The sequence below is a fragment of the Zonotrichia albicollis genome, chromosome 6, assembly GCF_047830755.1.
Source record: "Zonotrichia albicollis isolate bZonAlb1 chromosome 6, bZonAlb1.hap1, whole genome shotgun sequence".
Taxonomy (NCBI): domain Eukaryota; kingdom Metazoa; phylum Chordata; class Aves; order Passeriformes; family Passerellidae; genus Zonotrichia; species Zonotrichia albicollis.
Window position 1 is genome coordinate 50,594,587 of NC_133824.1, and position 23,976 is coordinate 50,618,562.

The window sequence follows — 23,976 nt, forward strand, 5'->3', positions numbered from 1 at the left end:
TTTGGCTGCTGTGAGCCGCCTTACACGTGGGCAGCCTTCTTTCTGTACTAGAATCAGAATTATTTAGGTTGGAAAAGACCTGTAAGATCACTGAGTCCAACCACTAATCCAGCACTGCTGAGCACACCACTAAAGCTTGGGACTAAAGCATGTCCCCAAGCACCACATACACACGGCTTTTACCTCCAGCAATGGTGACTCCACCACCACCCTGGGCAGACTGTTCCAATGCCTGCCAACACTTTCCATGAAGAAACTTTTTAATCTCTGATCTAAACAGGCCTTGGCACAACTTGAGGCCATTTCCTCTTCACTTGTTGCTTGTCAATTGGGAGTTGAGGGTTCAGGCTACAGCCTCTCTTCCGGGAGTTATAGAATGAAAGGTCCCTTCCTTGAGCCTCCTTTTCTCCAGGCTGAGACTACACCCCCCCGCTTCCTTCACCAGGTCCATTCCCTTCTCTGGACACACTCCAGCAGCTCAATGTCTTGAATTACGGTGCCCAAAACTGACCCCACAATTCAAGGTGGGGCCTCAGCGGTGCCCAGAACACAGGGATAGTCACTGCCCTGGTCCTGCTGGCCACACTACTGCTGACAATGACAGGATGCCATTGTCCTTGGCCACCTGGGCTCGTGTGCAGCAGCTCTCGGCCACCACCCCCAGGTCTTTTTCTGCGGGACCATTGGAAATCGCACAGAGTGGTCAGTGCAATGTGGAGAACTTAGTAACGCCTCAAGGCGGCTCCGTCTGGCTTAGGGGATCCATGCTGTGACCCAAGTGCAGATGTAACCTATTTCCCTGGACACCATTCTCCCTTTATCGGCGCACCGGGGTTTATCCGCGGTCGCTGCCGGCGGAGCGCAGGCCCCTGGGCAGGGGGCGGGGCCCGCGACCCTCGCGCTCCTCGGCCCATGGGACGAGCGCGCGCCACCAATGGGGAGCCGCTGAATGGGCGGGCCGCGCCGGGGATTGGCTGAGGGCGGGGGCGGGGCCCGGAGGGGCCGATGTCGCCTGAAGGGGCCGCAGGTGGGACAGATGTGGAGCCGGGGTGGCTGTGGGGAGCGGAGCGAGTGTGGTGCCCGATCAGTGATCCCTGATCAGTGATCCTCGGTGAGAGAGCGGTTCCGGCCCTGCTGGTGAGTGCGTTCCTTCCTTACCATGTCTGGGATCCGGCCTGAAAGGGAGCAGCCGTTTGGGCAAAGGGAAGCCGCGAGCCTCACATCGCTTCTGAAAAGAACCTACGGGGGGGAGGACTGAAGGAAATGGCCTAAAGGCGAGGTAGTGGAGATTGGGGTTTGATGCGAGAGAGTTTTTTTGTGGTCAGTCGTGGGAACAGGTTGCCCAGGAGAAGGTGGATGCAGAGGGTAGGGCCGGGCTCAGTCCATAGATAATGGACTAATTGGGTAATGGATTAATGGAATAATTATCCATCAGATAGTGGATCGGGTTCACCGTGATGAGACACGTAGAGCTGGGACGTCAGTCCATAGTGCCAGTTATGGGATGATGATCTTTAGCATAACAAGTGTTTGATCAGAATGAAAGCAAGCTACAGTGCATGTTCCACAGAGATAGCTGAGTGGTGCCAAGTAAATAATTCTCCATTCCCACTGATTTTTTTTACTTAGATGGGATTATGTCTTGTTTTCTATGGTGTAAATGACATATATGGAGCAAGGACTCTGTATCTAATTGACAGAATCCCTTACCAATAATGTTACAACAGTAACAATTTCTTAAATTTAAAAAGGCAGTTAAGTTACAAAGGTTTAGGACAATGTGGTGCAACATTTTTTTTCCTTTTATGTCTACATGTAAGTAGTAAGTGATTTATTATTTGTGCATCTTAAAAGAAATTTCCAGTTAGTGAGAAGTTTAATGGATTACTTTGATATGAGTGTTTTGATTAGGTTTTGCTGAATGTAAGTTTATAGGGAATTAATTGGTGAAAGTTTTTTGCTTCCTGTCCTCCACCCCTAAATTTTGTGTGGTCTGCAGTCTATGTAATAGATTTTAGTAACATTTATTTGTGATTCTCATGTAGAGGTATAGGAATTATTGAGAACCAGCTGGAGTAATGGGATTCATATTTTCTTTCCTACAGGACATCATGGCAGCCCATCAGGAGAAAAAACTTGCTGAAGAAAGAAAACACCAAAACATGCAAAATGATACTAAAACATCTCAAGGCCAGTGGGGGAGAGCATGGTGAGAGAGGCCAATGACCCCAAGTAGTCCTTGTATTTCCAATTGCTTCATTCTTACTCTTAGAAATGCTATATTCCTTTTAAACTTCCCTCTGTTAGTAACAGCTTTTTGTGTTGCTCTGCTCCAGAAAGCTCATGGGTAATTTGCTGTAGCAACAGGTGCTGAAGAAAAGTTCTTCAGGTTTTTTAAGGCAGAGAGTTTTCCAGATGGTTTGGGTTAAAACACACTCCTTGCAAAAAAGAAAAGCAAGTCATAAAAATTGGTCAAATTTCTGGTTCTTTCAAGGAAATAAATATTTCCTGAGGTTTGGAAAACAGGCATTCTGGCATCTGTGGCTTTCCCTGCTGACAAGTCCTGCTGCAGCAAGATTTATGACTCATGTCCCAGCTGTCAAAGAGTTGGGCAGGTATTAGTAGGGCATTGTACTGCAGCTGGGAGCAGCAGCAGCGGCACAGGAAATCCAACGTATGGCTGTCCAAGGTCTGTCTTTTCCAAGTTTCCAAGCTTTGCATAATGCTCTTGGGATTCCATTATCACTTCCAACAGAATACTCCACCAGTTAGAGCCATGATTGCCATCAAAAACCGTGAAGTCTGTAGTAAAAGTCTGGTTTGGAGGGGGGAGTTTTTGTCTAATCTCTTGCTCTGATCAACTAGCATAGTTTTAGAGCAGTTTGTGGCAAAGTATGTTCCTTGCTGAGCTTTTTATGGCTGTTTGACCCCCAGACATGTCTGTGCCTTGAGCACGCATTTCCAGTTTTCATCCAGTTAAGTCTAGAAGGTGCACTGAAAAAATTGTCTGAATTTTTTGTCTGTCTGAAACCTGGGGAGACAAAATGCTCTGTTTTGGATTACAGGGAGGTGGACTGGTTTTCCTTGGCAAGCATCCTTTTCCTGCTGATGTTTGCACCGCTGATTGTATATTACTTCATCATGTCCTGTGACCAGTACCAGTGCTCTCTGACTGATCCACTCCTGGACTTGCTGACTGGGAATAAGCATCTGTCTGACATTTGGAACAGGACTCCCATGCTGACCTACAGGGCTGCTGCCATTTATTCCCTTTGGGTCACTTTCCAGGTACATTACCAAGCTATGATCTGTATGCAGTGTCTGCTTTCTCCCACAGGTGTTGGATGAATCCTTTTACACAAAGGTTGCACTGGCATTTACTCTTTGGTGTTTCACAATTTCCAAGTTGTTATGTACTTGGAAAATAAGTATAATGGGAATATACAAAAATATTTCTTGTGTGACATATCCTTAATGAGGTTTTTAAGAAAAAGCACCTGTATAACAACAATATCCATTTGTTTTAAATTAATACACAAGAAATAAATCAAAGGACAAGGATCTGAATGTAGTTACCAACTGTCCTGCCTCCCCACCAAAAAAAGATGACAGCCTTACGTGAATACATCTTTAGAGCTGTAGAGTAGCTTAGATGTATTACTAGCCTAAAAGCACAACAGCTAAATATTGCCATTTTGTCTTACCCAATACTTACTAGAAACTTAGGAGAAATGTTATATTTGGTATTAATATGTGAGGGATAGTGTTTTGAGGGATTTTGTCTTGTCTGTACTTACTGTGAAGGCATTCTCTCTCTTTTAGGTGTTTTTGTATGTGTCCATTCCTGATTTCTGCCATAAATTTCTGCCTGGATATGTGGGAGGTGTACAAGAAGGTGCTGTCACCCCTGCTGGTAAGGTCTTCCTTGGAATACATGCACACCATGTAATCTTCCGAAATTAAAGTATTTCTGTTCTTAGAGTCTTTAATAACCCATGTGTAACCAGAGGAAACATGGACATAAATGCTCTCACCTTCCTCACATGTTCAGTTCAAACAAAACTAGAAAGCAATCTAGGTCATCTTTTAGAATAAGTTATAGCATTTCTATCTCTTATAATTGGTAAAACTCTTGATCTGGTAGGCACCACACCAGCAATGGAAAAGTACTGGTTGATAGTTTTGGTACTTAATATTGTCAGTGGACTATTGCTGGTATTTGACAAGGTAGTTTTACCTGCTCAAGCTCCATTAACCCAAGGGACTTGGACAAAATGTGTGATGTGAACTGTTACTGGTGGCTTGTTATTCTAGTCAGTTGTGGGGAAAGTCTAAATTCAGTTTTGTGAGGAGAAAAACTCAGTACAACAAAGCCTGATGGGTACAGCAGAGTCTAATGGAACTTTCAGAAAATTAAATACCTTTCAAGGTATTTAACTGGGCAATGAGGAGAGAGAGGTTATTTAATGAGCACTTGATTGAGCTTCTGTGTATTCTATGCATATTAATTAAAACCTGCATTAATGTAGGGTCACTAACACTCCATTTTTTCTTCATATTTTAGGTGCTGTGAATAAATATGAAATAAATGGACTTCAGGCGTGGATCATTAGCCATGTGCTTTGGTTTGCAAATGCTTATTGCTTCCACTTCTTCTCACCTACCATCATTTTTGACAACTGGATTCCTCTCCTGTGGTGTGCCAATATCTTGGGATATGCAGTGTCCACCTTTGCAATAATCAAAGGCTACTTTTTCCCTACTAATGCAAAAGACTGGTATGTGGATTTTAGTAGTGAGAGAATACTAGGTATCAGAGATTAAAATTGTTAAATAGAAATAAGATATATAAATTGTATGACCGAGTATATTTTACTGGCACAGAGAGCTAGGCCAGTGTATGGCAGTGATTCATTCCTTCACTAGCACCATCCCCTATGTTTCTTGCTCCACACCATGGATCTGGCAGCCTCAATGTCACAGATACACCCATCCTAAAAATAGTTATAGTTAGACTGTTCAGAAGTGTTACCAAGAGTAAACTCAGGCACCTCTGAAATTCTACAATTTAGGTCTATTAATGTAATACTTTGGTCGGACCAGTTTGTGTTACCTTGCACAACGTTACATGGTTTTATGATTTTTATTATCACTACATTCTTGATCTGAATTGTGTAGGCAGAGTAGCAGTTAGCTGTATTTGTATACAACTGTGTGCATTTCTAATTTTTTTTTTACAGCAAAATCACTGGCAACTTCTTTTATGACTACATGATGGGGATTGAATTTAACCCTCGAATAGGGAAGTGGTTTGATTTCAAGCTGTTCTTCAATGGGCGCCCTGGGATTGTGGCCTGGACTCTTATCAACCTCTCCTTTGCTGCCAAACAACAGGAGCTGCATGGTGAAGTGACAAACTCCATGATCCTTGTCAATGTCCTCCAGGTAAATTCTGAGGAGGAAATTAAGAAACAAGTTGGGAAATAAGCCAGTATGAAAGTAAGAAAAAAACTCCTTCCATGGAAATGAAACTGAGGCATTTTTCCTGGCCTGAAATAAGCTCATTCAGCAATGGGACTTCAAGTTTGAGATCATATCACAAGGCAGAACAGACATTAAGCTGATGCTGTTAAACAGGGTAACTGGTGACAGTGCTCTGTTATTAATGTGAAATTATTATGTTGCAGGGTATTTATGTTCTGGACTTCTTTTGGAATGAAGCCTGGTACTTGAAAACCATTGATATCTGCCATGACCATTTTGGATGGTATTTGGGCTGGGGAGACTGTGTTTGGTTGCCTTACCTCTATACTTTGCAGGTAAAAATGTGTACACTGTGTATTTGGGCTAACAGGATTGAAACCTTCCTGAAACACTCTTTCTAGAAGTTTAATTGTACCTGAAATGTTTCTGTGTAGTCCCACTGTTGAGAAATCATTGCAACATTCTTTGTACCAATTCTCCTGTAGGAAGGCTTCCTGTCCCGGCATGGCTTTGACATCTTTTCCTCTCCTGCCCTTCCTTTTTGCTCGTTTCTGTCATTGACAATTGTGTCTGCATACTTTTCTAAATCGTTTCAGTCTCCTTTCTTTTTACTCCTTGTTGAGGGTCTTATGGTTAGTGGTGGTTTGTTTGTATTTTGTTCCTTGGGTTTTTCCTTCTGTCCAGTTTGCATCCTTGCAACTTCTCTCTTCTTGTTTCAAGGAATTGATCTGGCATGCTGAGCCTCTGTTGGAAGTAAATAGCTGATTGTTTTTTGTGCTCCCCAGGGTCTGTACTTGGTTTACCATCCCGTCCAGCTACGCACAGATTATGCCATGGGGGTCTTGATGTTGGGTTTGCTGGGTTATTACATCTTCAGAATGACCAACCACCAGAAGGACCTGTTCCGTCGCACCAATGGCAACTGCAGGATCTGGGGGAAGAAGCCAGAGTACATTGAATGCTCCTACATGTCTGTGGATGGCACCAAGTACTACAGCAAGCTGATGACCTCAGGGTTCTGGGGCTGGGCACGTCATTTCAACTACACAGGAGACCTGATGGGCTCGCTAGCCTATTGCCTGGCTTGTGGCTTTGAGCACCTGCTGCCTTACTTCTACATCATTTACATGACCATCCTGCTCACCCACCGCTGCATCAGGGACGAGCACCGCTGTAGCAGCAAGTATGGGAAGGACTGGAAGTGCTACACTGCTGTAGTGCGCTACCGGCTCCTACCCGGGGTGTTTTAAGGCTAAAATATGCAGGATGCAGGGGAAAGAAAAAAGAAGAAATGTGCACGCATACTATGTTTAAAGTAACTGAAGTGAGGCACTGAACTGCACCATTTTTTTAGAAGACTCTTGTAATTGGAATACCCCTCTGAATCACCCCATTCCCAAATTAACTTAGAGTTTAAGAAAAGATGCTGTGTATTGAGACTCCTGAGAAATCCCAAAGCTGGGAGGTAGCCTTACCCTTGGTGGTAGCAGGGTTCTGGAAGCAGTTTGCAGTGATTCAGGAGAGAAGAAAAGAGTTCTGACACCTCTTTAGGAAAGAGGTTTCCTGATGCAGCTGCTTGTGGCCATCAGAACCTACAATTAAGAACAGCTGCAAAGGCGGTTTGATTGTTGATTGCTTGTCAAGACATGAACAGTGGAAATACTGAAGAAGCTGTTCTGAAATAACTGTTATAATCTAAAACGAAAGTGAAAAGTGTCATAAATTAGTGCAATTTTCAGCACCTGACAATATAGAACATGACCAACTGAATTTTATTTTGCTACTGAAACCAGACTTTGTGAAAACTACTGAGCTGAGCGTCCTTGGGCTGGAGTAGAGTTACTTTTTTTTCCTAGTAGCTGCTATGGGCATAGTTTTGGATTTGAGCTGAGATGATGTTGATAACACAGGGGTGTTATCCTGAGCAGTGTTTACACAGCATCAAGGCTTTTTTTGCATCTCACCCCCACCCACCAGGGAGTGGTCTGGGTGAGTACAAGGAGCTGGGAGGGGACGCAGGCAGGACAGCTGGCCCAGGGAATATCCCAGGCCATATGGTATCGTGCTCAGCACATAAAGCTGGAGGAAGAAGGAGTGGGGGATGTCAGGAGTGATAGTATTTGTCATTTCAAGTCACCATTACATGTCATGGAGCCGTGCTTTCTTGAAGATGTCTGAACATCTACCTGCAGGGGGCAAGTGTGGAATAGATCCCCTATTTTGCTTTTTTTGTGCGCAGTTTTTCCGTAACCTATTAAACCATATTTATCTCAACCTGTGAGTTCTTTCCCTTTCCTGATTTCCTCCCCCATGCCACTGTGAAGGAGGGAGCAAGGAGCTGTACGTGGATGTGTGGCATTCACATTCTCTGAAAAATCCCTTCGCCCAGGATTTTCTCCAAGGAAGCTGAGAACCCTCAGAGAAATAGGAAAACAATAATTATCTCATTTGTTTCTCCTGTCTTTAGATCATGTGGAATGTGTTTGAGATTGTTTACCCATAGGTGATTGTTTTATTGGTTTCTGGTGTGAGTGTTTTCACTCAGTGGCCATCAGTGCAAAGCTATGTTGAGATTGGAGAGAGTCACAACTTTTCATTATTACCTTTTTAGCCTTCTGTAAATATCCTTTCCACATTATTTAGTATAGTTTACTGTAGTATCCATTATTATAATATAGTGTCTTAAAATAACAAATTAACCGCCTGAGAACATGGAGTCAGACTCATCATTCCTGCTTTCATCTGGGAGCAGCACAAATGCAATAGTGGCAGTTTGAGTGTGGGAGGCATGTGTGCCATGATGAATTTCCGGAGGTGGCCGCCACCCTGAACTTCTGCGCATCCTGCGCAATACAGAATTTCAGGAGCCAGCAGGCCACTCTGGGCAACAGGCACCCAAATTCCAAAGCCAACACTTTTCCCTGGGAAACAAAACTCACCAGCCCCGGTTCCTCATGGCAGATTGCAAGAGCTACTTGGCCACGTCAAACCAGCCCAACTTGCAAGTGGTGCCAGCGTAGGTCTGGGAAGCATCTTCCACATTGCGGAATTTCAGGAGCCAGCTGGCCACTCCAGGCCACAGGCCTCCAGACACAAATGCTAGCCACTTTCCTGGGCAAGCAAAACTCACCACCCAGGTTTCTGATGGCAGATTACAGGACACACATGGCACTGTCTAACCAGCACCAGTTCAAAGTGGTGCCCGCTCAGGGCTTTGAAGCATCCTGCACAATGCGGAATTTGAGGAGCCAGCCGGCCACTCCAGGCCACAGGCCAAAAACAAAAAGCAACCCTTTTCCTTGGGAAACAAAACTCAAACATCCCAGGTACCTGATGGCAGATTGCAGGAGATACTTGGCACTGTCAATGAAGCCCGATTTCCAGCAGGTGCCAGCTTGCGTCAGGGAGGCATCCTGTGCATCGCGTAAATTCAGGAGCCAGCTGGCTACGTTGGGCCACAGGCCGCCAGAAAAAAACGCTGGCCATTGTCTCTGAAAAACAAAACTCACCTGCCCAGGTCGCTGATGGCAGATAGCAGGAGTTACTTGGCACTGTAAACCCAAACTCAGTTGGCACTGGAGCCAGCTTGGGTCTGGGCAGCGTCCTGCGCAACGTGGATTTTCAAGAGCCAGATGGCAACTCCTGGCCTCAGGCCTGAAAACAAAAACCTCAGCCCTTTTCCCTGGCAAACTGAACTCACCAGCACCAGTCCTTCACGGCAGATTGCAGGAGCCACTTGACACTGTCAAACCAGCCCGAGTTGCAAGTGATGCCAGCTTGGGTCTGGGAACCATACTGCATATTACGGAATTTTACGAGCCAGCTGGCTACTCCTGGCCAAAAGCCACTGAACACAGCCCTCGGCCCTTATGCCTGGCAAACAAAATTCACCTCCCCCGGTCCTTGATGGCAGATTACAGGATCCACTTGGCACTATAAACCCAGCCCGACTTGGAACTGGTGCCAGCTTGGGTCTGGGAACCATCCTGTGTATTGCTGAATTTCAGGAGCCAGCTGGCCACTCAGGGCCTTGGGCCCCCGAACACAAATCTCAGCCCTTTTCCCTGGCAAACAAAATTCACCAGCCTCTGTTCTTGATCGCCGATTGCAGGAGCCACTTGGCGGTGTAAAACCAGCCCGAGTTGGCACTGGTGCCAACTGGGGTCTGGCAAACATCCTACGTATTGTGGAATTTCATGAGCCAGCCGGCCACACGCGGCCACAGTCCCCCAAACAAAATCCTCAGCTCATTTCCCTGGCCAACAAAAACCAGCTACCCCGGTTCCGGCTGGCAGATTGCAGAAGCTACTTGGCACTGTCAAAACAGCCCGACTTGCCACTGATGCCAGCTTGAGTATGAGAACCATCCTGCATATTGCAGAATTTCAGGAGCCATCTGGCCACTCCGGGCAGGAGGACACAAAAAAGAAAATTCGACCCTTTTCCTAGCAAAGAAAACTCACAAGCCTCGGTTCCAGATGGCAGATTACAGGAGCCACTTGGCACTATCAAACCAGCTTGAGTAACCACTGCTGCAAGCTTGGTTCTGGGAAATATCCTCCGTGTAGTGGAATTTCAGGAGCCAGCCAGCCAATCCGGGCAGGAGGACCCAAGAAAGCAAATCCAGCCCTTTCCCCAGCAAACAAAAGTGACCTGCCCCGCTTCTGGATGGCAGATTGCAGGAGACACTTGGTACTATCAAACCAGCCTGACATGGCGCTGGTGCCACCTTGGGTCTGGGAACCATCCTGCGTATCGTGGATTTTCAGGAGCCAGCCGGCCACTCCCAGCCACAGGCCCCGAAACACACACCACACCCCTTTTACCTGGAAACAAAATTCACCTGCTCTGCTTCTGGATGGCACTTTGCAGAAGACACTTGGTATTATCAAACCAGCCCGACTTCTACTGGTGCCACCTTTAGTCTTGGAACCATCCTGCATATGGTGGATTTTCAGGAGCCAGCCGGCCACTCCCGACAACAGGCCCCCAAACACAAACCACGGCCCATTTCCCTGTCAAACAAAACTCACGTCCCCGCTTCTGGATGGCAGATTGTTGTAATCTTCGCTGCAGTGTTTTTCTTGCCTCTGCTGGGGCGCTTCTCCATTCTCTGTAGCACAGTCCTTCCTGTCTTCTCAGGGGCTCCTCCTGGGCTCTCGACCCACCCCTATTCATTTCAGTCACCCTCACGAGCTACAGCTGCTGCCCAACTAAGGACCCTGCAGCTGCAGCTCGTTTGGAGCAACTCAGACCCACACAGATGCCACAATACAACATATATTCAGGCCCCCACATTGACACACACAGATCTTACAATGCAACATATATTCAGGCACCCACAACAGATTGCAGGAGACACTTGGTACTATCAAGCCAGCCCACCTTGGCACTGGTGCCACCTTGAGGCTGGGAACTACCCTGCATACCGTGGATGTTCAGGAGCCAGCCGGCCACTCCCAGCCCCAGGCCCCCAAAAAACAACCACGGTCCTTGCCCTGGCAAACAAAACTCACCTGCCCCACTTCTGGATGGCAGAATGGAGGAGCCACTTCGCACTATGAAACCAGCAGGACTTGGCTTTGGTGCCACTATGGGTCTGGGAACTATCCTGCGTATTGGGGATTTTCAGGAGCCAGCCGGCCACTCCCAGCCACAGGCCCCCAAACACAAACCATGGCCCTTTTCCCTGGAAAACAAAACTCACCTACCCCGCCTCTGATTGGTAGATTGCAGGAGCCACTTGGTACTATCATACCAGCCCGATTTGGCACTGTGCCACCTTGAGTCTGGGAACTATCCTGCGTACCGTGGATGTTCAGCAGCCAGCCGGCCACTCCCAGCCCCAGGACCCCAAACAAAAACCACGGTCCTTTCCCGGGCAAAGAAAACTCACATGCGCCGCCTTTAGATGGCACATTGCAAGAGCCACTTCGCACTATCAAACCAGTCCGACTTGGCTTTGGTGCCACTATGGGTCTGAGAACTATCCTGCGTATTGTGGATTTTCAGGAGCCAGCCGGCCACTCGCAGCCACAGGCCCCCAAACAAAATCCACGGACTTTTTCCCTGGAAAACCAAACTCACCTACCCCACTTCTGGATGGCAGATTGCAGGAGCCACTTGGTACTATCAAACCAGCCCGACTTGGCACTGGTGCCTCCTTGAGTCTGGGAACTATCCTGCGTACCGTGAATTTTCAGGAGCCACCCGGCCACTACCGGCCTCAGGCCCCCAAACACAAATCACACACCTTTTCGCAGGCAAACAAAACTCACCACTCCCGGACAGAGGCCCCCAAACAAAAACCACGGTCCTGTCCCTGGCAAACAAAACTCATGTGCCCCGCTTCTGGATGGCAGATTGCAGGACCCACTTCGGACTATTAAACCATACTGACTTGACATTGGTGCCACCTTGGGTCTTGGAACTATCCTGCGTACCGTGGATTTTCAGGAGCCAGCCAGCCAAACCCAGCCACAGGCCACCAAACACACACCATGGCCCTTTTCCCTGGCAAACAAAACGCACCTACCCCGCTTCTACATGGCAGGAGCCACTTGGTACTACCAAACCAGCCTGACTTGGCACTGGTGCCACCTTGGGTCTGGGAACCATCCTATGTAAAGCGGATTTTCAGGACCAGCTGGCAACTCCAAGCCACAGTCCCCGAAACAAAAACCATGGCCCTTTTCCCTGGCAAACAAAACTCACCTGCCCGGCATCTGCAAGGCAGATTGTAGGAGCCACTTAGGACTATTAAACCATACCAACTTGACATTGGTGCCACAATGGGTCTGGGAACTATCCTGCGTACCATGCATTGTAAGAAGCCATCAAAACACTCCCAGCAACAGGCCCCCAAACACAAACCACAGCCGTTTTCCCTGGCAAACAAAACTGACCTGCCCCGTTTCCGGATGGCAGAATGCAGGAGCCACTTCATACTATCAAACCAGCCCTACTTGGCTTAGGTGCCACTATGGGTCTGGGAAATATCCTGCGTATCATGGATTTTCAAGCCAGCCAGTCACCCCCAGCCATAGGCCCCCAAACACAAACCACGGCCCATTTCCCTGTCAAACAACATTTACCTTCCTCGCTTCTGGATGGCAGATTGTTTGAATCTTCGCTGCAGTATTTTTCTTTGCCTCTGCTGGGGCGCTTCTCCTTTCTCTGTAGCACATTCCTCCCTGTCTTCTCAGGGGCTCCTCCTGGGCTCTTGACCCACCCCTATTCATTTCAGTCACCCTCACGAGCAACAGCTGCTGCCCAACTAAGGACCCTGCAGCTGCAACTCGTTTGGAGCAACTCGGACCCACACAGATGCCACAATACAACATATATTCAGGCCCCCACATTGACACACACAGATGTTACAATACAACATATATTCAGGCCCCCACAGCAGATTGCAGGAGACACTTGGTACTATCAAACCAGCCCGACTTGCACTGGTGCCACCTTTAGTCTTGGAACCATCCTGCGTATGGTGGATTTTCAGGAGCCAGCCGGCAACTACCGGCCTCAGGCCCCCAAACACAAACCAGTGCCCTTTTCCATGGCAAACAAAACTCACCACTCCCGGCCAAAGGCCCCCAAATAAAATCCACGGTCCTGTCCTTGGCAAACGAAACTCACCCGTCCTGCTTCTGGATGGCAGATTGCAGGAGCCACTTGGTACTATCAAATCAGCCCGACTTGGCAGTGGTGCCACCTTGGGTCTGGGAACCATCCTACGTAAAGCGGACTTTCAGGACCAGCTGGCCACTCCAAGCCATAGTTCCTGAAACACAAACCTCGGCCCTTTTCTATGGCAAAGAAAACTCAGCTGCCCTTCTTATGGCTGGCAGACTGCAAGAGCCACTTTGTACTATCAAACAAGCCCGACTTTGCACTGGTGGCAGCTTGGGTCTGGGCACGATCCTGCATATTGTGGATTTTCTGGAGCCAGCCAGCCACTCCCAGCCACAGGCCCCCAAACACAGACCACGGCCCTTGTTCCCTGGCACACAAAACTCACCTACCCCGCCTCTGATTGGTAGATTGCAGGAGGCACTTGGTATTATCAAACCGGCCCGACTTGGCACTGGTGCCACCTTGGGTCGGCGAACTATCCTGCGTACCGTGGATTTTAAGGAGCCAGAGGGCCTATCCCAGCCACAGGCCCCCAAACACAGACCACGGCCCTTGTTCCCTGGCACACAAAACTCACCTACCCCGCCTCTGATTGGTAGATTGCAGGAGGCACTTGGTATTATCAAACCGGCCCGACTTGGCACTGGTGCCACCTTGGGTCGGCGAACTATCCTGCGTACCGTGGATTTTAAGGAGCCAGCTGGCCACTCCCAGCCACAGGCCCCCAAACACACACCATGGCCCTTTTTCCTGGCAAACAAAACTCACCTGCCCCGCTTCTGGATGGCAGATTGCAGGAGCCACTTGATACGATCAAACCAGCTCGACTTGGCGCTGCTGCCACCTTGGGTCTGGGAACCATCCTGCGTATCGTGTATTTTCACGAGCCAGCCGGCCTCTCCCTGCCATAGGCCCCCAAACAAAAACCACGGTCCTTTTCCTGAAAAAAAAATGCCCCTGCCCCGCTTGTGGATGGCAGATTGCAGGAGCTACTTGGTACTATCAAACCAGCCCGACTTGGCACTGGTGCCACCTTGGGTCTGTGAACTATCCTGCGTATTGTGGATATTCAGGAGCCAGCTGGCCACTCCCAGCCAAAGGCCCCAAAACACAAACCACAGCCCTTTACCCTGGCAAACAAAACTCACCTGCCCGGCATTTGCAAGGCAGATTGCAGGAGCCACTTAGGACTATTAAACCATACCGACTTGACATTGGTGCCACAATGGGTCTGGGAACTATCCGGTGTACTGTGCATTTTAAGGAGCCATCAAACCACCCCCAGCAACAGGCCCCCGGTCCTTTTCCCTGGCAAACAAAACTCCATGGTCCTTTTCCCAGGCAAACAAAACTGACCTGCCCCGCTTCTGGATGGCAGAATGCAGGAGCCACTTCATACTATCAAACCAGCCCTACTTGGCTTTGGTGTCACTATGGGTCTGGGAAGTATCCTGCGTATCGTGGATTTTCAGGAGCCAGCCAGTCACCCCCAGCCACAGGCATCAAACACAAACCACGGCCCATTTCCCTGGCAAACAAAACTCACCTGCCTCGCTTCTGGATGGCAGATTGTTGTAATCTTCGCTGCAGTATTTTTCTTTGCCTCTGCTGGGGCGCTTCTCCTTTCTCTGTAGTACAGTCCTTCCAGTCTTCTCAGGGGCTCCTCCTGGGCTCTCGACCCACCCCTATTCATTTCAGTCACCCTCACGAGCAACAGCTGCTGCCCAACTAAGGACCCTGCAGCTGCAACTCGTTTGGAGCAACTCGGATCCACACAGATGCCACAATACAAAATATATTCAGGCCCCCACATTGACACACACAGATGTTACAATACAACATATATTCAGGCCCCCACAGCAGATTGCAGGAGACTTGGTACTATCAAGCCAGCCCGCCTTGGCACTGGTGCCACCTTGAGGCTGGGAACTATTCTGCGTATTGTGGATTTTCAGGAGCCAGCCGGCCACTCCCAGGCACAGGCCCCCAAACACAAACCACGGCCCTTTTACCTGGAAACAAAACTCACCTGCCCCGCTTCTGCATGGCACATTGCAGGAGACACTTGGTACTATCAAACCAGCCCGACTTGCACTGGTGCCACCTTTAGTCTTGGAACCATCCTGCGTATGGTGGATTTTCAGGAGCCAGCCGGCAACTACCGGCCTCAGGCCCCCAAACACAAACCAGTGCCCTTTTCCATGGCAAACAAAACTAACCTGCCCTGCTTCTGGAAGGCAGATTGCAGGAGCCACTTGGTACTACCAAACCAGCCCGACTTGCACGGGTGCCACCTTGGCTCTTGGAACCCTCCTGCGTGCCGTAGAGTATCAGGAGCCAGCCGGCAACTACCGGCCTCAGGCCCCCAAACACAAACCACTGCCCTTTTTTCCATGGCAAACAAAACTCACCACTCCCAGCCACAGGCCCCCAAACAAAATCCACGGTCCTTTCCCAGGCAAACAAAACTCACCTGCCCCACTTCTGGATTTCAGATTGCAGGAGCCACTTGGTACTATGAAACCAGCTCTACTTGGTACTGGTGCCACCTTGGGTCATGGAGCCATCCGGCGTACAACGGATGTTCAGGAGCCAGCTGGCCACTCCAAGCCACAGTCCCCCAAACACAAACCACGGCCCTTTTCTTTGGCAAACAAAACTCACCTGCCCCGCTTATGGATGTCAGATTGCAGGAGAACTTGGTACTATCAAACCAGCCCGACTTGGCACTGGTGACTCCTTGAGTCTGGGAACTATCCTGCGTACCGTGAATTTTCAGGAGCCACCCGGCCACTACCGGCCTCAGGCCCCCAAACACAAATCACGCACCTTTTCGCAGGCAAACAAAACTCACCACTCCCAGCAACAGGCCCCCAAACAAAAACCACAGCCCTTTTCCCTGGCAAACAAAACTCACCTCCCCGCTTCTGGATGGCAGATTGTTGTAACCTTCACTGCAGTGTTTTTCTTGCCTCTTCTGGGGCTCTTCTCCACTTTCTGCAGCATAGTCCTTCCTGTCTTCTCAGGAGCCCCTCCTGGGCTCTCGACCCACCCCTATTCATTTCAGTCACCCTCACGAGCTACAGCTGCTGCCCAACTAAGGACCCTGCAGCTGCAGCTCGTTTGGAGCAACTCGGACCCACACAGATGCCACAATACAACATATATTCAGGCCCCCATAATGACACACACAGATGTTACAATACAACATATATTCAGGCCCCCACAACAGATTGCAGGAGCCACTTGGTACAATCAAACCAGCCCGACTTGGTATTGGTGCCACTTTGAGGCTGGGAACTATCCAGTGTATTGTGGATTTTCAGGAGCCAGCCGGCCACTCCCAGGCACAGGCCCCCAAACACAAACCACGGCGCTTTTCCGTGGCAAACAAAAATCACCTGCCCACCTTCTGGGTGGCAGATTGCAGGAGCCATTTGGTACTCTGAAACCAGCCAGACTTAGCACAGGTGCCACCATGGGTCTGGGAACTATCCTGCGTATCATGCATTTTCAGGAGCCAGCCGGCCACTCCAAGCCACAGGCCCCAAACACAAACCATGGCCCTTTCCCTGGCAAACAAAACTCAGCTGCACTGCTTCTGCATGGCAGACTGCAGGAGCCACTTGATAATATGAAACTAGCCCGGCTTAGCACTGGTGCCACCTTGGGTCTGGAAACCATCCTGCGTACCGTGGATGTTCAGGAGCCAGCCGACAACTCCCGGCCACAGGCACCCAAACATAAACCATGGTCCTTTCCTTGGCAAACAAATCTCACCTGGCAGATTGGATGGCAGATTGCAGGAGCCACTTGGTACTATCAAACCAGCCAGACTTGGCACAGGTGCCACCTTGTATCTGAGGACCATCCTCTGTAATGTGGATTTTCAGGACCCAGCCGGCCACTCCAAGCCACAGGCTTCAAACACAAACCACGGCCCTTTTCCCTGGCAAACAAAACTCACTTGCCTCGCTTCAGGATGGCAGAGTGCAGGAGCCGCTTGGTACTATCAAACCAGCCCGACTTGGCACTGGTGCCACCTTGTGTCTGGGAAATATCCTGCGTAGCGTGGATGTTCAGGAGCCAGCCGGCAACTCCTGGCCACAGGACCCCAAACACAAACATCAGTCCCTGGCAAACAACACTCACCTGCCCCACTTCTGGATGGCAGATTGCAGGAGCCACTTGGTACTATCAAACCAGCCCGACTTGGCACTGGTGCCACCTTGGGTCTGGGAACCATCCTGCGTAATGTGGATTTTCAGGAGCCTGCCAGGCACTGCCAGCCACAGGCCCCCAAATACAATCCACGGCCCTTTACCCTGGAAACAAAACACACCTGGCCCGCTTCTGCATGGTAGATTGCAGGAGCCACTTAGGACTATTTAACCATACCAACTTGACATTGGTGCCACCTTGGGTCTGGGAGCTATCCTGCGTACTGTGGATTTTAAGGAGCCAGCTGGCCACTCCCTGCCACAGTCCCCCAAACACACAGCATGGCCCTTTTCCCTGGCAAACAAAACTCACCTGCCCCGCTTCTGGATGGCAGAATGCAGGAGCCACTTCGTACTATCAAACCAGCTCGACTTGGATTTGTTGCCACTATGGGTCTGGGAACTCTCCTGCGTATCGTGGATTTTCAGGAGCCAGCCAGCCACTTGCAGGCACAGGCCCCCTAACACAAACCACGGCCCTTTTCCATGGAAAACAAAAATCACCTGCCCAGCTTCTGCATGGCACATTGCAGGAGCCACTTGGTACTATGAAACCAGCCCGACTTGCACTGGAGCCACCTTGGGTCTGGGAACCATCCTGCATATGGTGGATTTTCAGGAGCCAGCCGACCACTCCTGGCCACAGGCCCCCTAACACAAACTACGGCCCTTTTCCCTGGCAAACAAAACTCACCTGCCCCGCTTCTGGGTGGCAGATTGCAGGAGCCACTTGGTACTATCAAACCAGCCCGATGTGGCACTGGTGCCACTTTGGGTTACCTGTGTCACACTAGAGCTATTCCTAAGGCAAGTGCCTACAATGTCTGCAATGAGCCATCTTTTGACAGTTCCAAGAGCACCTCATTCCTTCTAGGAAAAGTAGTTTGTGTCAGGTTCCTCATAGCCGCACTAATCCTGAAATTTTGTCTGTGAACAGGCTCAAATCTCCACATTGCATTGCACATGTGGATTTTTAGGACTCAGCAGGAGTAAACCTATGATTTCTGCTTCTAATCTCATTTTGCCACTTGTATACCACAATTTCAGTGGTACTTCTCCTGCACCAGGCTTTTTCCAAGAGGATTAATGTAATAGTAAATTCTGTGAATGAGCTGGAGCTCAGGCACACAGCAGAAGGATGATTTTGGATGTCATCAATGGCATTTCTTCTGAGAAGAGGCAAATCCATGCTGCTAGCCTGGCTTTAATCCTTAGAAAGTTGCAGGTTTCATCTGTGTCACCTTCTACACTCCCCTGGCAGTCAGACAGCAGCCTACAGTGAATTCCAAGGAATTCCTAGAAAGCTGAGGTGAGGTGATTCCTACCCAGGCTGACATGTGCCTCAGGGATCTGGGATGCTCCTGCTGGAAACTGGCCTGTGTAGGGGCCCTGGGGGTCAGAACTGCCACGTCTCTTCCTGCTGACACCGTGTTTGTGTCCCCAGCTATGGAATCTCACCAGCCCAATCCTATCAAGGGCAAACACTTCATGATCCAGGAGCTGATGGGGCTCCAGGAGAGTTGGAGGGACTTTGGACAAGGGCGTGGAGTGACAGGACAAGGGTGAATGGCTTCCCACTGACAGAGGGTGGGGTCAGATTGTATATTGGGAAGAAATCCTTCCCTGTGAGGGTGCTGAGGCCCTGGCACAGGTTGCTCAGTGGGGTGGGGTCAGGTAAAAACAAACACAAAGGCTTCCGTGTCTGAGGAGGAAGAGGATGAGCCCTAATGAAGGGCTGGAAAGGGGATCACAGCACTGCAAAATCTCGTCCCTAATAGTTTTCATTGCATCATCAGGGGTATTGGCAGTAATCAGGGTGGGCTCTAAGTGCTGCTGATGTGGCTGCAAGCAACTGAGTGCTGTCCTTCCTTTGGGCTCTGTAAGCCTGTGGAAGGATGACAAAAATGGGAATTCCTGTCTCAGTTGTGGCGCCTCAGGCCGAGCTTTTGGCAAAGATGTCAGAAATCTTCCCAGAATGGGAGCTGTTTCTGAGAAGCAGCCAGGTGCTTCAACAGCACTGCCAGCACAGCCAGCACTCCAGTGCAACCAGTGCAGCCTGTATCCCTCTGCTGCTGGAGGGACAGTGACCACTCAGGGAAGAGAAACAAGGAGTGGTAGAAACCTGCTGAGAGAGGGAAAGCAGTCAGAGTATGGGACACTGCAGGGAAGGAATGTTTCTAATCAGAAGTAAATGAGGAGCCATTTGCAAAATATTTCATTTGGAGATTTTGGCAAAAGCCAATTCCTTTATGTCAAAGAAAAAACATTCGAGATAAATAACTATGTGGGAGTGGAGCTCTGACGTAGACAAAGATGCAAAGAACTTCCGCCTGCCCTATGACCCTACCAAGCCTTGTAAGCAGCACTGCGATAGGGAACACAGATCAGCTGGGGAGACAGGAATGGGGAGCTCCTGGTGACCTGGGCACTTTCTCCTTCATGTCCCTGACCTGCCAGGAGCTGCTTTAGGATATGGATCCCAAAGGAGCAAGAGGGACCAGGAAGTGCCGCTGATCTGCACAGAGCCCTTTGCCTGCTGCTGCCCCACAGGGAACAGGTCTGTGGAATGTTTGCCTTCCTCCCTACCCACCTTCCTCTCCTACAGCAGCTGCTCTGTTCCTGCCACCCTCTCCCGGTGACCGCAGTGCCTCACCCAGGCCCCTATCCTCTGCCCCGTGCTTCCCCTCTGCATCTCGTGCTGAACATCCCAATCCTTCCATTTCCTTCTCCCAAACCAAAATTTCCACCACCCTCCTCCTCTCCCCTTCTTCCCACTGAATCCTTCCCACTGCAGGGATCTGCTGAGGAGCCACATGGTCCATCCCTGGATTCTCCAAGCACTGACTGCCCATCCACTCTGACCACAGCCAGGGGCCACATCCCACTGCCTGCCCAGCGTCCATCCACGGAGGTGACCAACGTGTCCCCATCTCCTGCCTCACCCACTGAAGGAGATGATCTGTGTGAGACAGATGTCACCGATGTGGCCATACACAGTGTGACACTGCTCATGTGCCTGTGTGGGCTGGCTGGGAACGGGGCTGTCATCGGCCTCCTCAACCTGAAAAGTGTCAACTATGGCATCTTTGACCTGGCTCTTGCCGACTTCCTCTTCCTTCTCTTTACAGTCCCCTCTGCCATCCTCTTCCTGGTGGAGGACGGGTCCTGCTCTCCTATTGTGCCCATGCTGTACCTGCGTTTCCTTCTGCAGCTGTCAGTGGTCTCCTACTACTGGGGGCTGTTCTGCCTGACAGCCCACAGCCTAGGAAAGGACGTGGCCTCACTCTGCAAGCTCTGCTGCTGCTGCCAACTTCCTGAGCGCTTGATATGGGTGGTGTGGAGAGCCAAATACTGGGTCTTTTTCGCTCTTTTCACTATCATTCCTGCGGTAACATACTTGTGCCCATCACAAGAGCAGGAGCACTGCCAGGCAGCTGTCATCTCCATGTACACCATCATCCTGCTCCTCTTTGTTGCACCTGTGGTTATTTACCGCACAATTGTCCTCATTAAGGCCAAGCAACGCTCCCAGCAGCAGTAGCCCAGGAGGCGCAACATTGTTATCATCATCACGGTGCTCTTCACTCTCCTTCTCATCATGTGCAATTTCCTGCAGGAGGTCGGTTACATCACTGTGCCCTCCCAGGTTGTTTTCCTGCTCACCTGCATCCACAGCACCATCAAACCCTTCATCTACTTCTTGGCAGGCAGGTGCAGGAGGCCCTGCTCTGTGCAGTCCCTCCAGCTCACCCTCAACAGTGTCTTTGAGGAGCAGAAAGAAAAAACTGCATGCGGAAATGATGCCCCTAGCCTGTTGATCCATTCCTGCTCTGCTGAAGGACCCCAGGAGAGTGGCCGAGGGTTTCTTTGATTCACCTGATGAATAAATATCCACAGGATCACCCTTCCTGTTTTGGTGTATTCCTGCAGGAGAAGGGAGCAGGGGCATTGTCTTGGGTGATTTTTGTGGGATGCTCTGCACGGAGCACATTGCAGCATGGCTTTCCTCCTCCCTCCTGGATCCACATGGCTCCAAGCAGTGCAGCTGGGCTCAGTGCTGTTCCCCAGCTCTGTTCCCCATGCAATGACCCTCATGGCCTCGGCCCCAGGGAATGAACTCCATCTCCTTTGGCTCAGCAGATGAGTTCCATGGTGTTTCCAGGGAGCTCTTGCCTGCAAAGAATGGGGCACCTTAATCCATGGGGACACACCCAGCACGGGGTGGCAGTGATTTCCCAAATCCCTGCAGGGCTGGTGCCTCTGGATGGCAGGAGAGGGGTTGGGATCACAGGGAGCATCCTTCCCCTTCTGTCCAGCAGAGCCAGCCCTGCATTCCCAGCTGATGGGAAGGGACACCAGGTAGGGCTGCAGAGCTGGGGAGGGACAGGGTTCCCTTATGCCTTCAGTGGGAATTTGTCACATTTTTGAATTCCAGAATTGAATCCTTCTGAGGAAAGTGCAGGGTCAATAGTGAACTCCACTGATCCTTTGTGCCTGTATCCGGAAAGTACGTGGAATATGGAAATTCCCATCACCAGATGCTTGGACCCTTTAATTGCACAGAAATTAGGGGGTTGTGCTGCTCTTCTGCCGAATGGGGCCATCCATCCTCTGGTTCCCCAGCATCAGTGTCCAGGGAAGCCCTTGAGCACCTCCATCCTGAACATGGCCACCCTCAGGAGGAGCTGCACAGCCACTCTGCACAGCAGCTCCAGCCACAGTCCAGCCTGTCCTGATCTTTGTCATTCTGAAACTACCCCTAAATGAAGTTTACATTCATACTTTTGTTTGCTTCTGTAGTAATTCCAGCTCCTGACTTTGTTGAATAAACAACATCCATGTTTAACTGCTGAGCCTGTCTCTGTTAAACAGTGTCCAAAATGGCTCATTTCCTTCTTTTATCCCATTCTAAAGCCTCTGGCTTGTCTGGGAGCAGGGCAGGTTCCTGTCTTATACCAGAGCCCTTCCTAAGGCACGTGCCTGCAATGCTCGGGATGATGTTGGCAGTGCCAAGAGCTCCCGATTCCTCCAGCAGGCAGCAGCCACATCTCTTGCTCAGGGGGAAGTTGTCCCTCCTTTTCCCTCTGCCTTAAATCCAGGGGAAAGCAACGTGCCACTGCTTCTGGAAAGGGAAGTGAGAGTGAAAGCCATGGGTGGTGAGTCAGGCTTTGGAGACACATATGAGGTTGAACATATAAGGAGCATTTATTAACAGAGTTGGTAATAATTAACAGAAAAGACAGACTGACATCTGAGAGGGTTTTTCTCTCCCGGACTCCCATTTCCTGTCCATTGGAAAGACAAAACTTTCCAAGGTATAACCTCTTGTCCATGGAAGAACAACTCAGCCAGGGCATCCCTCCCAAGGCAATTTCCCCTGCTGCACACGAAACCAGCCTGACAGAGCTCAAGGAGCATTTGGACAATGCTCTCAGGCACAGGCTGGGATTGCTGGGATGTCCTGGGCAGGGTGAGGAGTTCGACTCCATGAACCTTGTGGCTCCCTTCCAACTCCAGATATTTTATGGTTCTATTTTATGCTGTCTATCTTGCATGATGATTCTACCTGATGATGACTCCCCTGCGTTGTCCCTATGCCCTGGCTAGGGCACTAAAACCTCAAAAGCCCTCTGGAAGGCAACACTACCAGAGGGGGTGAATTCCTTTACACAGCTCCCAGCCAGGCAGTCAGAGGGAGGGCACTGCTCTGGGCACAGGTGAGCAGGAGAGAGGGGCTGGGGGCAAAGACAGAGAAGTCAAACGCCCTCAGCAAGAACCAGTGCCCAAAATCAGCAGTGAAGAAGGGGAAGGAGATGACAGGAGCAGCAGGAGCAGGGCCAGAGCTTCCCTGGGAGCTGTTTCCATGAGCAGCACAGGAGCCTGGCCAGCAGGGCCAGAGCAGAACAGGTCAGGGTGAGCACTGAGAAGGGGCAGCTCAGCACCAAGGCCATGGGCACCAAAGGGCAGCAATGGAGGGTGGCAGTGAGCAGGAAGGAGAGCAGCCAGAGCAGGGCACACAGGAGCACCAGGAAGCACTGGGAGCAGGGGCAGGGCCAGCAGGACACGGGAGGACAAACAGAGCTGTGACAGCACTGAGGGCTGTCAGAGAGGAGACAGCAGCAGTGAAAGCCAAGAGGATGGGGACCTTCAGCCCAGCTGTCACAGCCCACGAGCCCAGCTGGTGGCAGAAGCTCTCTGGGACAGAAAATATCCCCAGGGTGATGGTGATGGAGAGCAGGAAGGTGGAGCCATTCCCACCATCCCACACAGGCACAGCAGCAGCAGCAGCAGCGGGACAGGCACTTTGCTCCACTGCCTGTTGTCACACTGGCTCCAGTTGTCGTGGCTCTCCTCATTCCAGCTCCCCTGGGATGCCTTCCCACCGGGCTGGCTCCAGCAGGCAGGGCTGGCTCCCTCTGTGGCAGGGGACAAAGTGCTCATGGTGACACCTCTGCTGCTTCTCCTGCCCTCACACAGCTGCAGGGGTGACAAACAGACACACCAGAGCAATACTGCTGTCCCCCAAACGTGGCTTTTCCCATCTTTTCCCACCCACAGCTTCCATGTGGAGCAGCACAGGGAGGGGTGAGGGACAGGACAGATGGCAAGGAGGATGTGGGAGCCTGGTCCTGTG

The 23,976-nt window shown here is 50.3% G+C and overlaps 2 protein-coding genes and 1 pseudogene across 2 annotated transcripts; all 3 read left to right on the forward strand.

Moving 5' to 3' along the window:
- The first annotated feature begins 979 nt into the window (after window positions 1-979).
- Window positions 980-7,758, forward strand: DHCR7 (7-dehydrocholesterol reductase). The gene is made up of 8 exons (XM_005491658.4): window positions 980-1,137; window positions 2,106-2,209; window positions 3,066-3,288; window positions 3,823-3,913; window positions 4,565-4,778; window positions 5,241-5,445; window positions 5,688-5,819; window positions 6,270-7,758. The coding sequence occupies exons 2-8, from the start codon at window positions 2,112-2,114 to the stop codon at window positions 6,732-6,734; spliced, it is 1,428 nt and encodes a 475-aa protein (XP_005491715.1). The 5' UTR covers window positions 980-1,137; window positions 2,106-2,111; the 3' UTR covers window positions 6,735-7,758.
- Window positions 7,759-13,728: 5,970 nt separating this feature from the next.
- Window positions 13,729-22,188, forward strand: LOC141729427 (uncharacterized). Its single transcript, XM_074543759.1, has 2 exons — window positions 13,729-19,899; window positions 20,471-22,188. The coding sequence occupies exon 1, from the start codon at window positions 15,680-15,682 to the stop codon at window positions 17,000-17,002; it is 1,323 nt and encodes a 440-aa protein (XP_074399860.1). The 5' UTR covers window positions 13,729-15,679; the 3' UTR covers window positions 17,003-19,899; window positions 20,471-22,188.
- Window positions 19,909-22,188, forward strand: LOC141729295 (mas-related G-protein coupled receptor member A8-like; annotated as a pseudogene).
- Window positions 22,189-23,976: the final 1,788 nt, after the last annotated feature.

What these genes read in the sequence shown, in the direction of transcription:
- DHCR7 (XM_005491658.4), top strand. Translation starts at nt 2,112, where the DNA reads ATGGCAGCCCATCAGGAGAAAAAACTTGCTGAAGAAAGAAAACACCAA. An exon ending in AGGTGCTGTCACCCCTGCTG is followed by an intron (nt 3,914 to 4,564) that starts GTAAGGTCTTCC and finishes TTCATATTTTAG; the next exon opens with GTGCTGTGAATAAATATGAA. An exon ending in TCCTTGTCAATGTCCTCCAG is followed by an intron (nt 5,446 to 5,687) that starts GTAAATTCTGAG and finishes ATTATGTTGCAG; the next exon opens with GGTATTTATGTTCTGGACTT.
- LOC141729427 (XM_074543759.1), top strand. Translation starts at nt 15,680, where the DNA reads ATGGAGCCATCCGGCGTACAACGGATGTTCAGGAGCCAGCTGGCCACT.